This window comes from Esox lucius, chromosome 13 (genome assembly GCF_011004845.1).
Source record: "Esox lucius isolate fEsoLuc1 chromosome 13, fEsoLuc1.pri, whole genome shotgun sequence".
Lineage (NCBI taxonomy): Eukaryota > Metazoa > Chordata > Actinopteri > Esociformes > Esocidae > Esox > Esox lucius.
In genome coordinates this window covers 31,669,923-31,687,379 of record NC_047581.1, presented here as the reverse complement: position 1 = coordinate 31,687,379, position 17,457 = coordinate 31,669,923, and the positions used below count along the sequence as shown (strand labels likewise).

General features: G+C 44.3%; 1 protein-coding gene across 4 annotated transcripts in view; it reads right to left on the bottom strand.

The window, feature by feature from the left end:
- pdlim5a (PDZ and LIM domain 5a) overlaps positions 1-17,457 on the bottom strand; it is a 54,865-nt gene that overhangs the window by 1,540 nt on the left and 35,868 nt on the right. For all 4 annotated transcript variants that reach the window (XM_034296528.1, XM_010877013.3, XM_010877014.3 and 1 more), the window contains 5 exons: positions 14,157-14,341; positions 13,805-13,838; positions 4,537-4,649; positions 2,288-2,507; positions 593-773 (listed from right to left, as the gene is read on the bottom strand). In XM_034296528.1, coding sequence (XP_034152419.1) covers positions 593-773; positions 2,288-2,507; positions 4,537-4,649; positions 13,805-13,838; positions 14,157-14,341 — 733 coding nt within the window. The remainder of the gene's footprint in view (positions 1-592; positions 774-2,287; positions 2,508-4,536; positions 4,650-13,804; positions 13,839-14,156; positions 14,342-17,457) is intronic.

Genomic DNA, 17,457 nt, shown 5'->3' with positions numbered 1-17,457 from the left:
CCTTTCTTCTCCAGAGCACATGACAGAGCTTAAAAACCCTCACGGATTTCCCAGCATTCAGCTGTGAGAACCGGGGAGGTCAGAGGGGGGACAGACAGACGCTTGGAATGAAGGAGGATTATGAATATGGATTAAGAAAAAGGGCAGTGAGGGAGTCAGTAAACCGGAGAGAAAGTGTGAGAAATGGAAAAGGCTAAAGGGTTGAAGGTGTTAGAAATAAAGAAGACTAAAGGGTTGAAGGTGTTAGAAATAAAGAAGACTAAAGGGTGGAAAGTGTGAAAAGGTGACAGAACCTCTGAGGTCTTCTCGTAAATTGTCATGTTTCTCAAGACAAAATTAAAGTATGATCAGCCCATAGCAGTGACCCAGAGTTTGTCTCAATGCCCATGAATGTGTAAAGCATCTAGAAGTATGACTGGTGATCCCGAATATTGCATAACAAAGGATATAATTGGCTGTATCTGAACTATACTCTGAGACCCTTCCTGTCCCATCTTCAAGGTTATGTCTCCCCCTTTTAGCAGATGTAGTCCCCCCCCCCCAACATTCCCAAATGGTCAGCTGACCCCTGGTCAGATTTTCCAGGACTCACCCCAAGGATCTTCAGCTGGCAGCGGCTACAGGTGGGAGCGAGAAACTCCTCATAGCAGTGCTCACAGAAGACGGAGCCCTGCTCTTCCACGAAGCCAATGTCTGCCAAAGAGGTCCGGCAGTGGGCACAGTTAAACTCCTCGGGGTGCCAGGACTTGCCCATCGCCACCAGGAACGGGCCCCTGGTGGGGAAACGGCTAGGTTTCATTCAGTTTAAAGGAGCGTGTCGCCGTTCTGTTTTACCTCATCTTACTTCCATGTTTATCTCCTACCTACCCTTGTATAGAGCTATGACACCCAAGGGACCATTATATTACCAGCAGTGCATCATGTTAGTGTCACCTGAGGGCTATTGCCAACAAACAGGCTCCTAATTCTACTCACCGAAAGCATACCTGCCGGTAAATAGGCTGACTAGGTTAAGTGGGATAACAACAGTGGGACATTTCATGCACACACAGCCGTCATTCGATACAGTGCCGCTGGTACTCATTGGCCGGGGCGAACATCTGCCGCCTTGTCCTGGAGCCGAGAAGTAAACCAACACCAGAGGAGATAGCATTAGCTACCGGCCCGTGAGCTGCTGGGAGCCCTCAACTGTAATGAAGGTGAATGGAGAACCAGTGACTCTGTCCTGAATCACACCCTGTTCCTCCTATGTAGTGTGCTTGTTTTTTTTTGTTTTTTTTACCGGCACCCTACGATGTGGCATTCTGGGCTCTGGTCAAAAGGTAGCAGAGTGGATGTGCATTATGGTCCCATTTGGGCCGCAGTCTGGTCTGTTATCTTCCTCCACCGCAGACTGTCACGCTCCATTCATCAGTGCAGTCCGTGGGCAAATTAAAGAATGAACCTGACACCGTAGTCAGAGGGGAGGGACTGGGTGAGGGGAGGGACTGGGTGAGGAGAGGGACTGGGTGAGGAGAGGGAACGGGTGAGGGGAGGGACCGGGTGAGGGGAGGAAGCGTATAGGCCTCATCCCAACTACGGGTCGTTTTCAGCTCCTCCTGATAGCTGATTCAGAGATCATGGGAAACACTCCTCTCTGTGTTACCAATACAGCTGTGTGTTGTGCACCTTTTTCATAAATATTTAGACATTATATAATTGACTGTATTCTGTTCTGTTCTGTATAGCACTGGAGTATCACACCGAGCAAAAACTCTGGCTATGTGAAAGTCAAACCCTAACACAGGCACTCTTAAGTCAATCCTAACACAGGCACTCTTAAGTCAATCCTAACACAGGCACTCTTAAGACAATCCTAACACAGGCACTCTTAAGACAATCCTAACACAGGCACTCTTAAGACAATCCTAACACAGGCACTCTTAAGTCAATCCTAACACAGGCACTCTTAAGACAATCCTAACACAGGCACTCTTAAGACAATCCTAACACAGGCACTCTTAAGTCAATCCTAACACAGGCACTCTTAAGACAATCCTAACACAGGCACTCTTAAGACAATCCTAACACAGGCACTCTTAAGTCAATCCTAACACAGGCACTCTTAAGACAATCCTAACACAGGCACTCTTAAGACAATCCTAACACAGGCACTCTTAAGACAATCCTAACACAGGCACTCTTAAGACAATCCTAACACAGGCACTCTTAAGTCAATCCTAACACAGGCACACTTTTCCCCTGCGCCCTGTCTCTCCCTCCACCTGAATGCCTCTCTGTCTCTTACCTGATCACCATATTGCAGTGGCCACACATAGGAGTGCGAGTCCCTGCTGGGATGTGCTCGGCCATCTGCACCAGGGAGGCCTCGTCTGTGGGATGGGGTGGGGGGGCTGGACGCTCAGAGACAGGGAAATTAGGGGGAGCGCTGGTGGAGCTGTCGCCCCTCACCCCGATCGATGGGGCCATGACACCTGCCTTAAAGCTTGGTTTAGGGAAACCCGAACCTACAGGGAACAAGTGAGTCAATATGACACCGAGGTCAGAAATGTTTAATGGTGAATTATAAACATGTTGGGGATTTGTGAATGTATGTGTGTGTGTGTGTGTGTGTGTGTGTATCCTGTGTTCCAGGAGTCTTCTTGTTTTGTGTTATTCTGAGTTGACCTCTGACCTCTGTGGCCAGGTGACCTGGCCTAGTCCGCTGGCTGGATGTTGCTGTCAGACCCCGGAGATCAACAGCGCCAGTGAGCCAAACACAGAATCAATTCTTTCAAGTAGCAAAACATTCCAACAGCTCGCTGGGGCACCTGGCTAAACAAGCTTCCCTTTGATCCCACTCTGGGATTCAGGAAAAGGAACTGTGTTGCAGGTGCAGCCAGGATCAGAGGCCATTCGAAAGTGGTTACGTGTCTCTGTGCAGAGACAGACCCTGAAGACACCTCAACAGAGCCCCAAATCGAGGAGATTGAATTAAATGTCCCAGCAGTTACGGTTTAAAATCACATTTCATTTATTCCAGAAAACAGTGACCTGCCTTGTGCTGTCAAAAAACAATTTGTGGTGAGAGAGCTGGCAGAGCACCTGTAGACAGTCGAACCTCCAGGACTAGAATCTAGAGTCTTAGTGCAGAGGATGTGTCTAGGTCTTAGTGCAGAGGATGTGTCTAGGTCTGTGTGCAGAGGATGTGTCTAGGTCTTAGACAGAGCTGGGCGAAAGCAGCTGACTGTATATGTAAACCCTTGGAGAAATGACATTGGGTTGAGGCTGGGGATAGGGCCAGTACTAGAGTTAGGGCTGGGACTAGAGTTGGTGGTTGAAGTTGAGTTAGAGCTGGAACTAGAGTTGGGGCTGGGACTAGAGTTGGGGCTGGGACTAGAGTTGGGGCTGGGACTAGAGTTTGAGCTGAGACTAGAGTTGGTGGTTGAAGTTGAGTTAGGGCTGGGACTGGAGTTGGGACTAAAATTTGGGCTGGAACTAGAGCTGGGGGTAAAAGTATAATTGGGGCAGGGACTAAAGTTTAGGGAGGGACTGGAGTTGGGTCTGGGACTAGAGTTGGGTCTGGGACTAGAGTCGTGGGTTGAAGAAGAGTTGGGTCTGGAACAAGAGTTGTGGGTTGAAGTAGATTTGGGATTGGTGCTAGGTTTGGGGCTTGGCACTCGCTTTCACATCTTTATTCACAGCTCCCACCAGGTTCTCTCAATAAATATATATTTTCTCAGGAAGCGTAGAATATTCATCTGCAGCGGAGGAGGCGGGGCAAATGGGCCGACAAGCCCTGAATGGGATTCCGTGGAGGAAAACCTATTTTACAACATGTCACGCTCAGTGCATGGAAAATATCCCTTTTCCTCTCTAATAGACTGGAACACCGTTCACTTCAGCACCAGTAAATCACCATTTTACACTACTCTAAGATTTCAAACCAAACATGTCCCGTAAAATAATAAATCTAACTTAAGAACGAAAAATAATGGGTTTATTTTTAAACTCCATTTTGGGCTTAGTATACATGGCATTATTGCTTGAAGTATGAGCACAGGCAACTTGATGTCAGATCTGTTTCCGACAGATTGATCACAGCTCGCTCAAAATGGCTTCCAATGGAAACCGGCCATAAAAAAGAGAGGCAGAGGGGGTCCCGCTGTCCGTCCCCAGGGAACACACTACCATGACCTGCCAGTCAGGCACCAGTCAGTGCTGCGACAGGGGCAGGTCCAATGGACCCTTCACAGACGATACGTCTGGCATAAAAATGGCCCGCTCTGCCTTCGAATACTTTTTTGTTTTTACATACATACACTTGCGTTTGTGTCATTTAATCCTAAATTCCAACCCAGAATTTGTATATATTTAAATGTGCTGTCGTTGATGTGGTGGGAGCGCCATGCAATTCTAGCATCACATATTCATTCCAACATGGAGGCGGTCAATGCGTTTTACTCACACAGACACATGCACTAACACACACAGATGCACTATAGAAACACACTCCGTACACAAACACACACACAGCTGTCTACACACACGACTTACCCTTAGCAGTGGAAACGGTGTTGGTGTTTTTGTTGGGACCAGCAGGTCCTTTGGTCTTGGTTTTGATCATAGACAACATGTTGGAACTAACTTCAGACTCCCCTCCATCCTCTCTGCAGGGAAAAATGACAGAATGGGTCAGTCTGACCAAGGACGTAGCCTCACCTAGAGAGACCAAGACCATAACTTTACCCAGAGAGCCCTGGAACATAGCCTCAACCAGAGAGACAGAGGCCGAAGCCTCACCCAGAGGGACCGAGGCCGTAGCCTCACCCAGAGGGACTAGAGAATTAAAGTATCCACTTTGGGTCAAGAAACATCCCGGAACACCAGCGGGCGGACGGAGATGAAACACCTCTCACCTGCTAATGTGTGGCACAGGTCTCTACTATCCCATTGTGTCCAATAAGAGAGCGGAATGAATGGGCCCTCTGTCAAGGCGCTGGTGTGTGTGGAAAAAAAACAATGTGGCTTTCACCAACTCAGGTACTTGGGTGGGCCTAAATAGAGCACACTGAATGCTTTAATGATGATCCACAGCGGTGCTGTCATTCCAGGTGATGGAGCTGCTGAAACTGGAGCTGAAGGCAGCCAGTTTGTCAGCCGCTCTCCCCCAAAGTCAGCCTATGCCTCCCAGAGGAGCTGAGTGTTATGGCAACAGCAAACGCCTTGGTTACAGAGAGGATGAGGGCTGTTGTCCACGGCGACTCAGCACTTCCGTACAGAGCTGACTAAACACCAGACGAGCTGCTAGGTTGCTGGCCGTCTCAACACACTTCATTAAAATGCCGATGCCAGCTCCACCAAGATCCGTTTGCTTGAACTGTACTGTGAAGTTCTGTCAGTTTGACATTTCTTGACACTGGTTCAGGTTTGGAGTCTTGGGGGTGGCAGCTGATAATATATCTGCTCCGAGGGTGTACCGTCACGCTGGTATGTGAGCACAAACCACTGTTATCATCCTCAGCCAATTCAATTTCTCTGGTTTGTTGTTGTTTTAAACCTCTATAACACACATTGCCTTTGTAGACACATCAAGGAGAAGAAAACACTGTTAAACATACACATACATACACCACACACACATACATACACACAGGTCAAGGAGACTCTTGGACTAGTAGGTAGAAAAGAAAGAAGGAGGTGGAAATGAAAGGGAGAGTCAACTTAAATCACATAAAGGTAAAGGCTGAAGAGGTGATGCACAGGATGCACATCTCAGTGCCCGACTGAAATTCAAAATGGCTCCCATGTTGGCATATATATAGACTGGACTGACTACCTGGCTACAAGGGTTGCCATTTTAACACCAGCCACACTATACCTGACTACCTGGGTAGCCCTTTAACACCTGCTAAATTATGGTCGATGTTTATAGTTTACCGAAGGTGCCCAACAGTCTTTGATGTATTTTAATCAGAATAACTTAGCATATACTGCAAATGTGACTAAAACATCGAATTTCGGTTGTCAAAGACCCCGACGTGAAATGAACAGCCTGTCCTTTACCCAGGGTACTGCAGACAGCAGTTCTGTCCCCTGCAAAACATCTCTGCACAGCCAGTGGGAAGCAACTCGGTGTCGCTAAACCCAACAGCAGTGCTCCGGTCATTCACACAAAGTTAAGGGGTGTCTACGTGCTAGTCTTGCTCACGCCCTAGGTTTTCGGTCGGGTATCTAATTACTTTGTGACAAATTAGTAAATTGCATCAATTACACCTAGATACATTTAAAAAAATATATAATAATTGTAGATAAACTCAAGTTAGTCTCAGCGAAACCTCTTAGTCAGTTGCAGCTATTGATTTGTCGTCTTCTGTTCATTGCGTTAGGGTATTTTCCACTGACGACAGCCAGTGGATGTAAGCCTGCATGAACAACAGCTTCCGCCAAGCACTCAGGCTGTATAACGACAGGTGACAGGCAGGCCTAGATTAACCAGTTATCCCCAAGCCTCCCGTTCATTACGACCAATAACCTGGCAGCACCATTCATTACGACCAATAACCTGGCAGCACCATTCATTATGACCAATAACTCGGCAGCACCATTCATTATGACCAATTACGGCGCAGCTTATTAATGCAGTCCACCAATCAGTTCAATTAGAAGAGGAAGTGGATTGGCTCCCGAGCCAGTAGAGCAGCCAATCTGCGGGATGAGACTCTCCAGACACACTCATTAGCCCTAATGAAGGAAGGAGGGATGAAAGGAGGGGGAAAGAGATAGATGAATGGAGGAGATGGAGGTAGTGAGAGACAGACACAGGGAGATAAATAGAAGACAGATACGTCTTATATTATGGTCATAGGGGAAAGATGTTATTCAGAATTGAGTACTTCACAAGTAGCTTGCTATTGACGTCATATTCACGCTCATTGATTTTGAAAAGGAGAGAGGGAAGCAAGAAAACAAGATCGGTTGAATGAGAAATGGAGAGAGATAAAGACAGAGAGAGAAAGAGAGAGTATCTGTCTATTCCCCTTCCTCCTATTTTTATTGTGTCTTTATCCCTACCTGACCTCTTTGGTCTTTGCACTCCATCCTTGTTAATACTATAATGTTGTGTACACAGAGAGAAAGAGAGAAGGCCGGTCTGTTCCCACTACTCTTTCTATATTATGTCTTTCTCTCTATCAGACCTCTCTGGTCGTCACCTTTATCTGTTGCCTTCACCATTATATTGTATTCTCTGTTAACCTTTCAACCCTACACAGGAGGCTAAATGGAGTCCTCATTAGCAAACATTTTGCAACGACAAAGCAAAAATGTCTTAATGGGCAAGCACTCCTTGGACAAGTCCAGGTATTCCCTCAAAGTTTTTTTCTTCCATTTAAGATTTAACGAGCACTGCATGCCACGCCCGGAAGACCAACCTCCAATGGCCGACACAGCTCTTGATGACATACTGTGGAGAGGGGAAGCAGAGACCCCAACAAGGATATATATATATTCATCTTTATAACACGTGTGTAACCATATATAAAGCTTTATAACGTGTGTAACCATATAAAGCTTTATAACACATGTGTAACCATATATAAAGCTTTATAACACGTGTGTAACCATATATAAAGCTTTATTACACACGTTACCATATATAAAGCTTTATTACCAGGAAGTGATCCCTCTGCCACAGACGGGTGGGGCGGTGAGCCGCCGGGTGGGAAATCCCTCTTCACCACATCGTAACCGCTGAATAAGATACTTTGTGGCTCAGCTGGTTGAGTGTGATGCTTGTAACATCAGGGAAGCTTCACAGCAACCATGGCCCAGGGATGATGTTTTGAGCTGGCTGTGCTGACAGTGGTTGTCCTCGTGGTGGAATTGGAGTGTTAACAAATGCACTGGTAGACACCTTGAGCTTGGGCGGACCACGCACGCCGGTTGGCCAAAATGACGCACTTCTCGCTGACTGACAAACGGAGTACCGCTGTCTCGTCGGCCGCTATGCTTGTGTCAAGTTTTGTTACTTGAGATATATTGTCTAAGCAAATATCTGAGCGTCTTTGGAGCAGGTCCAGTTCCAGGCATAAGCAACATAAGCGGTCAAATCAAATTCTGCTTAGGGCCCCCAAAAAGCAGGCCTCGCTTTGGAGCACCTTAAAGTAACGACCAATGAGTGTAAATAAATACACATGCCAACTTCACAGGACTGTTTACAATGATGTAGTTGTTGTCATTTTCTGAGTACACATGGCAGTTATGGAAGACCAGTCTATTCCAGGCCAGTGAATCAGGCTCTTCCAGCGCTGTGGGTCACGTGGGTCGCGTCAGTCAGGATCCTTACCTCACCTAAAGTGTCAGACTGGGTATTCGTCAATGATCCACACTATAACGTCTTGCACTAGAGGACAGGATACAGGGAACTAGAGGACTGGATATAGGAAAAGAAGAGCAGAAACAGCAAAGGGGGCCACTCAGGCATTTACAGAAAAACTACGGAAATAAATCAGGAATAAATACTTAATTTCTGCTTAGAGCTTTACCTGACCTTTACGCAAGTGGCTGTGTTTGGACAGGGTCAGGTGGACACCCAAAGGGAGGAGCTTTCAGACAGTTTAACAGGAGCTCCTTTCTGCCACCAAAGACAAGGGGTGCAGTTGAGGTTACACTGGTAAGGACACTAAGAGACAGAAACCGGGTGAGGTTCCTGTGCCTCACTGGGCATTGGGGAGAGCTGTGCTGGCACAAGACAAAGACGAGTGAGTTTACAGGCCACGACCTGATATTTGTTGTGGCTTGGGGGAGATCAGTTGGACTTGGTGTCCCGAACCATCCCTGTGCCGCCATCGCCATCTGGTGGTGTCATATGGGAACTACAGGGGCGCAGAAAACGCGTTGCGGAACATAACGGAACGTGCTATGCCGCATAATCCACTTATAATATATGTGCTGTGTGGCTCAGACCCTTAATGCTGATTGGCTGATAACTGTGTGAGGTGAGACTGTCTACCAGAGGTATGACATTAACTTTCATTTGCGTTTGGTAACCAGTTTATAATATCGGTAAGGAATCTAGGGGGTCTGTGTTATATGCTGATACACCAGGATTTAGTGAATACCTGGGAGCAGCTCTTAGCTGTTCTGCATCAGCCATGCTTAAATATACCATTACATCAGTAACAGAGAGATGTTATCAATGACAGTGCGATTAACGTGGTCTATTTTTTACTTGAATTTGTTCATCTGTCTCAGTTGCTCTCTCTCTCTCCCTAATGAAGATTAACGATGACTATTTTAAAATGTCATGAGCTATGGACTATAAAAAAGTGTTTCCACCTTGCACTCCAGCTTATAAATTTCAACTGGTTAAGTCTCCTGCTGATGGAAATGGCTTACATGTCCAATCCTCACGGAAAGTGTTCCTGATCTGTTTCTTTTCGCCATTATGCTAAGCATTCTTCAGTCATCCACTAGGCAATTTGCCATTTCTTTGTTTCTCCTTAATATACCAAATATTATTGCTACTCTCTCTGATTGATGTATTCATATAAATCAGCTTCACATGGCCAGCTTGACTTGCGCTGACACTTATTTGGCCCTTACGCTGTTAGACACCGGCAACAAACAGCAAATGCAAAGCCTAGAATCAAGAGTAAACACTGACAGCTGTTGTGTGCACTAAAATTACCAACACGCCCGGCTAATAAAAACCAGCTGTGAAGATAACTGTCCAAACACTTTTGTCAGCCTAAAATGGAGGGATTATTTTATGTACTGTCATTTATCCTCTGAGCAGTAGAGGAAGAGAAGAAGCAATATTTGGTCAAGGAAGGGAAGAAGATGGAACACGAGGAAGATATCCTAGTTTCTTTCCTCCAAACCGACAACGTTTTCTGGGTCGCAAATCAAACCTTATTCACTGTGTAGAACACAACCACCCTGGTCAGAAGTAAAGGCCAGATAGGGATTAGAGTGCCATTTGGGGTGCCAGGGCATTGGGGTGTCAGGGCATTGGGGTGCCAGGGCATTGGGGTGTCAGGGCATTGGGGTGTCAGGGCATTGGGGTGCCAGGGCATTGGGGTGCCAGGGCATTGGGGTGTCAGGGGATTGGGGTGTCAGGGGATTGGGGTGTCAGGGGGATTGCTATATCAGGCGATTGGGGTGCTGACCAGTGGGCAGGGTGCTTATCACAGATTTGATAAGACTATAAAGGCCCACACAGATGAGATGAGGTCATTAGTTCTCTTTGTGGGATTAATATTACTGTGCATATATTAGTTGATCACATACAGAACATTGTCACGGACAGGCAATGACCCGTGACAGGGACTCCAATCAGGACACACAAGCATTGAGAGGTGGGAGTTCTCATTGGTCCTTAAAGAGATACCTACAAAGTGTAAAGAAATGTGAAAAAAAGTTGGAAGTTCAAAGGTAAACAGAGAAAAAAGTGAGAGAAGTAAACAGAGACAAAGGAAAAGGGGAAACTGAGTAATAAAGGCTTTATAACTTTATTAAAACATTGTGGCCCTTCCTAAAAACGTACCATTTCAAGCACATAACAGCTGTTGAGTCTAAAATAACCTGTCCATGCACACAAAAAAGGAACTGTCAGGCATTCTTTTTGTTTTCATTGAGTCAAAAACTCAATCCCTGGGTTGAAATGACACCACCCAAAGGTATGATTTATTGAGCATGAATCCCAAATCACACAACCTCTCATGAAGACACTGAGGCAGAAACATGTCAGTTTGGAAAAAAAACATCCATATGTATTTCCAGTCTAAAACCCCCTAAAACCTTTTTATTATATATATATATATTTTTATTACACCTATATTTAACCAGGATAGGCTAATTGAGATTAAAAATCTATTTTTCAAGAGCTGTCTTGGCCAAGAACAGGCAGCCGTAAGTCGTAAGAGAAAATGTTTCATAATACAATACAACACAAACCTGACATATTTACAATAAACAAAAACTGCCAGAGGCACGCCGGAGTAAGAGTGCTGCTCCAGGATCAGATCCTCACTGTCACTTTCATTGGGATCTAAAGAGCTTAACTGATCCTAGATCCCAGAAGCCTTCACCCTTCACTCATCGCCATGGGAACAACCCCGGTGTTGTGTCCTCAATGACCAACCAAACAAGGTCTCTGGCTGGCTTAACTCTGCCTGGTAACACTCTCCAATTGGTTTCCTTCTTCCAATATTTGTCTCTGTTACAAACATGCAACTACCTCACAGCTTTCACCTGTTTAACTACACACAAACAGAAACACACAAACAAATACACCTCTATATCTATCAGTATCTCTAAATCTTCTAGTTCATGTTGATGCTAAACTTGAATACATGTGATTTCAGTCAATTATAATGCTCATGTCATGTTCATAACATACTAAGTAACATTTTGTTTATACTGATTGATTGATTTGATGATTTATTTATTTTATTCCTGTGTCATATACTGATTGTTCATGAGAAAATATCAGGTGCGAACCAAACACATTTTTTTTTTTTTACCATAAACAAATAAAATGCATTTAACACATCAATGCAGAATTAGAAGTCAGAACAAGTACAGTTTTTAACCACGTTATACTAAAAACTAGAAACTTCCCCTTCGCCCTCAAGATTTACAAAATACGGTGTGCAATGTCACATTTTCCCTGTGCAAAATAACCCGGTTCTGTGTTCATCCTGTAGAACCAAACGTTCCATCAAACAGATCGTTCCTCAACTCTCAAAAATCACTTCACTTTCTATGTTGCCAAAATTACATAAAACACAGTCTTCCTTTCCACTTCAAAATATATGAATGAATAAATAAGAATATTTATGACAGGTGGTTAACTTGTTATTCCGGATTATCCGGTTGGATCCTTAATTAACTCTGGTCACCACTACACTACAGTCAAGAGTCATTTGACAGGGTCGCGTGTTGTCTGAATACCTACACACATGATCACGTAATACATCAACCAACCAATAGTTGAAACATGTATGAATCAGGCTAAAATCATGATCCAACTGTGACACAAAAAAACTGCACACTCTGAAGAGGAAGATACTCTGCAGTAACAGATTGTGAGCCGAACTATGTTCTAAAAATAGTCAGAGGACAGTCGATGACATCTGGGATGGCTGTTGTACTTGTTGTGCTCTAGGCTAATACACACCCACACACACACGCTCACACACACACACACACACACACACACTCACACTCACACACGCACACAGAGCACTAATGCAAGCTAAGGACATTAAGTGTGCTGGCTGACACTCCGTGATGCCAGTCTCTCAGCTTGGTGTATTTAGGTCCAATCAACTTGGTGTTCACCTTTTTCATTCTGCCACCAGTCCAGCAGAGGAGACAGGAGGGAAGGAGACAGGAGGGTAGGAGACAGGAGGGAAGGAGACAGGAGGGAAGGAGACAGGAGGGAAGGAGACAGGAGGGAAGGAGACAGGAGGGAAGGAGAGAAAAGAGGAGGGATGAGAGTGGAAGCATGATGATAAAGTGAGAAAAAAAGGAGAGGATAGAAGGTGAGGATGGAAGGTGAAGAGGATTAAGATAAAGGATGAGGGAAGAGGGGGTGACGAAGACAGTCAAGAAAAAGAAAAGGAGAAAACAAAAAGAGGGAGAGACAAAGTTATACGCTGAATCCAACTCAGAGATGCCAGTAATGAACCACAGGAAAATGGATTTGAATAAATGTATGGAAATGGAATGAGTTGCTGGTCAGAAAGTTAAATAAATGTATGGAAATGGAATGAGTTGCTGGTCAAAACATTAAATAAATGTATGGAAATGGAATGAGTTGCTGGTCAAAACATTAAATAAATGTATGGAAATGGAATGAGTTGCTGGTCAGAACGTTAAATAAATGTATGGAAATGGAATGAGTTACTGGTCAGAACATTAAATAAATGTATGGAAATGGAATGAGTTGCTGGTCAGAAAGTTAAATAAATGTATGGAAATGGAATGAGTTGCTGGTCAGAACGTTAAATAAATGTATGGAAATGAAATGAGTTGCTGGTCAGAACGTTAAATAAATGTATGGAAATGAAATGAGTTGCTGGTCAGAACGTTAAATAAATGTATGGAAATGGAATGAGTTGCTGGTCAAATATTCCGATGAGTGAATGATGACATCACACAAGGGTTGTACAAAGGACTCCAAACCACAGGCTGACCACAGCATCACCACAGAAACTCCAAAACACCAGACTGCACCGTGGTCATGCTCACAAGACACCCATGGGCGCAGAAAGTAACACACACACACACACACACACACACACACAGTAATTACGTTGACCATACTGTATTAATTATACGTCATACACATGCTTTCAAGGGTCCTTGTCTATAACTACATCCACTAAAGGGTGAAGTTTCCCCTTAGCTACAGATCTAGGGTCAGCATGCAGTCCCCTACGCTGAGATCATCAATTAGTGCTGCAAATCTGATCCAAGATCAGCCTGACCGTAGCGGATCAGCGCCTCCCGCCAGGCCATTCAGGTACGCTCAGCGACGTTTTCATGGTGAAGGCGTTTAACGCTGGCTAGGCCTGGTCTATTCAGGTCAAACCCCGGCCTTCTAAGGATTCTAACAAAGGATTCAGGAGATGTTGTGACGGGATAAATCTGGGACGATGTTAGACGTCCATACAAAGAATGTGGCAGGGGACTATTGGGAAGCAGATTCCACACACAGATGTACCCCTCATTAAGATGTTAACTGTCACAAAAGCAGCAATCCAGGCCAGTTTAGAGCAGCACAGCCAAGTGAGAACAACAGCCAAGCACTTACTTTGTCTTTCCGGGATCTCTCTCCTTTCCTTTCTCTGCGTAGGAAAGAAGAACATAGAAAGCTTCCGTTCAGTCATCAGTGCTTGTGGAATGTATTGGCATGAATCAAACCGTATAAAGACAATGACTATTCAACGTGACCATGTTACAATAGGTGGACAGGTTAACAGGAAGAGAAGCAGGAAGTGACCCTATAAACCCGGAAGTCGGGCAGGGTGTACAGCACACTACTCAAATTATGCTCAGCAAGAAACTGCCATTGCGAACATTTGAATAAACATTTCCCCTCTTGTCGCTATTTTTCCATGACTAGAGCGACACTTCATTTGTAAATCCTGACAAGGTGTTGTCACCTGGGGACTCCTGGTGCTCTGTCCCAGTGATCTGCGCCAGGATTCGGAAGGAGCGGGACTGTGTGGTTCCACTACGGGGGTGCCAGTCCTCGGTGTCCTGCATCAGGCGCTTCTTGCTGGCGTCTCCGTGAGAAGGGACGTGATAGAACTCAATGTCTGTGTCTATAATGGGCTTCCTTGAAACGCTGCATGGGACAGAACGCAGCAGATCAGCAGACGTCGGTTCTCCTACTCTAGATATATTCTAGACTAGAGGAGAGCACAGTGGAGTAGAGCAGGAAAGTAAAATAGTATAAATATTGTACAGTTTAGTGTTCTAGAGTAGAGCGGTATGGTAGAGAACAGTAGATTAGAGCAGTAGAGTACAGTAGATCAGAGCAGTAGAGCACAGTAGATCAGAGCAGTAGAGTACAGTAGATCAGAGCAGTAGAGTACAGTAGATCAGAGCAGTAGAGCACAGTAGATCAGAGCAGTAGAGTACAGTAGCTTGGAGCAGTGGAGTGCAAGGGGGTACGGTAGAATGGTAGATTAGACTGGTACAGTTCAATAAAGAAGCAGTTTGATCCAACATGGAATATTGTTAAACATTAGACATGTGCACATTAGGAGCAACAGCAGTTCTAATAAGTTTAGATCATTCTGGATAAACAAGCAACAACAACATTTATATCATATTAGGGAAGTCAAAGAGAAAGATGCTCTGATATACTCTTTGTTCTTGTTCAAATCTTATTTCTAGACCAGCTTTAGAGACCAGCTCTGTAGGTTTTATTGGTTCCTAAAATTGTATTGAAACTAATAGTTTCATTGGATAGTAATTGAATAATTGCTTTTGAGTACTGACTTTTAGCAAATGTGTTCAGTTGGCCATTTGATAATTTATATCTAAGCAATGTTAATTAAGAAATAATACCTTTTTTTGCTGTACATGATTAATCATGTTTGTTATTACAACCATGTACATACATAGACTGATTTTGTCTACATAGAAAGACTGCTGTTGTCTACATACAATGGGCTGCTTTTGTCTACATAGAAAGACTGCTGTTGTCTACATACAATGGGCTGCTTTTGTCTACATACAATGGGCTGCTTTTGTCTACATACAATGGGCTGCTTTTGTCTACATACAATGGGCTGCTTTTTGTCTACATACAATGGGCTGCTTTTTGTCTACATACTACTGTTGTCTACATACATAAGCTGCTGTTGTCTACATACAGGTGCTGGTCATAAAATTAGAATATCATCAAAAAGTTGAATCTTGTTGGGTCTGGCGTATCGCATCTTCCTCTTCACAACCCATAGATTTTCTATAGGGTTAAGGTCAGGCGAGTTTGCTGGCCAATTGAGAACAGGGATACCACGGTCCTTAAACCAGGTACCGGTAGCTTTGGCACTGTGTGCAGGTGCCCAAGTGAAATCTGCATCTCCATAAAGTTGGTCAGCAGCAGGAAGCATGAAGTGCTCTAAAACTTCCTGGTAGACGGCTGAGTTGACCTTCGACCTCAGAAAACACAGTCGACCAACACCAGCAGATGACATGGCACCCCAAACCATCACTGACTGTGGAAACTTTATACTGGACTTCAAGCAACGTGGATTCTGTTCCTCTCCTCTCTTCCTCCAGACTCTGGAGCCTTGATTTCAAAAGGAAATGCAAAATTTACTTTCATCAGAGAACATAACTCAGCAGCAGTCCAGTCCTTTTTGTCTTTATCCCAGGTGAGACAATTCTGACGCTGTGTCTTGTTCAAGAGTGGTTTGACACAAGGAATACGACAGCTGAAACCCATGTCTTGCATATGTCTGTGCGTGGTGGTTCTTGAAGCACTGACTCCAGCTGCAGTCCACTCTTTGTGAATATCCCACACATTTTTGAATGGGTTTTGTTTCACAATCCTCTCCAGGGTGCGGTTATCCCTATTGCTTGTACACTTTTTTCTACCACATCTTTTCCTTCCCTTCGCCTCTCTATTAATGTGCTTGGACACAGAGCTCTGTGAACAGCCAGCCTCTTTAGCTATGAACTTTTGTGTCTTGCCCTCCTTGTGCAAGGTGTCAATGGTCGTCTTTTGGACAGCTATCAAGTCAGCAGCCTTCCCCATAATTGTGTTTCCTACAGAACTAGACTGAGAGTCCATTTTAAGGCCTTTGCAGGTGTTTTGGATTAATTAGCTGATTAGAGTGTGGCACTAGGTGTCTTCAATATTGAACCTTTTCACAATATTCAAATTTTCTGAGATACTGAATTTGGGGTTTTCATTAGTTGTCAGTTATAATCATTAAAATGAAAAGAAATAAACACTTTAAATATATCAGTCTGTGTGGAATGGATGTATACATTATACAAGTTGCACTTTTTGAAAGGATTTACTGAATTAAATCTACTTTTTGATGATATTCAAATTATGACCAGCACCTGTATATAGGCTGCTGTTGTCTACGTACATAGACTGCTGTTGTCTACATACATAGACTGCTGTTGTCTACATACATAGACTGCTGTTGTCTACATACATAGACTGCTGTTGTCTACATACATAGACTGCTGTTGTCTACATACATAGACTGCTGTTGTCTACATACATAGGCTGCTTTTGTCTACATACATAGGCTGCTTTTGTCTACATACATAGGCTGCTTTTGTCTACATACTACTGTTGTCTACATACATAGGCTGCTGTTGTCTACATACATAGGCTGCTGTTGTCTACATACATAGGCTGCTGTTGTCTACATACATAGGCTGCTGTTGTCTACATACTTAGGCTGCTGTTGTCTACATACTTAGGCTGCTGTTGTCTACATACTTAGGCTGCTGTTGTCTACATACTTAGGCTGCTGTTGTCTACATACTTAGGATGCTGTTGTCTACATATAGTATATAGACTGCTGTTTTATACATACATAGGCAGATATTGTCTACATACATTGACTGCTTTTGTCAATGTCAACATTGACTAATTCCCAAATGACAATCTATTTCCTCTACACTCTAGTAAGGCACTACTTTTGTCCAGATGACCATTGCCTCCCTATAAGCTCTGCAAAGAAAGTAGTGTGCTACATAGGGAATGGGGTACAGTATGATTTGTGACATGCGTATTATTAGTGAGAAGAAGAGCAGGTGTCCCAGTGAGTAGACTGGGGCCCCCGTTTCAGGGAACGGATGATGTCAGAGGGATGAGGACCAGGCTTAGAGGAATAAAGCATGGCTTTAAATGGATATCTTTGGAATTAGTTGTCAACGTTTATGCCTGCACTCCAAATGGCACCCTATTCTGTTATTATGTGCACT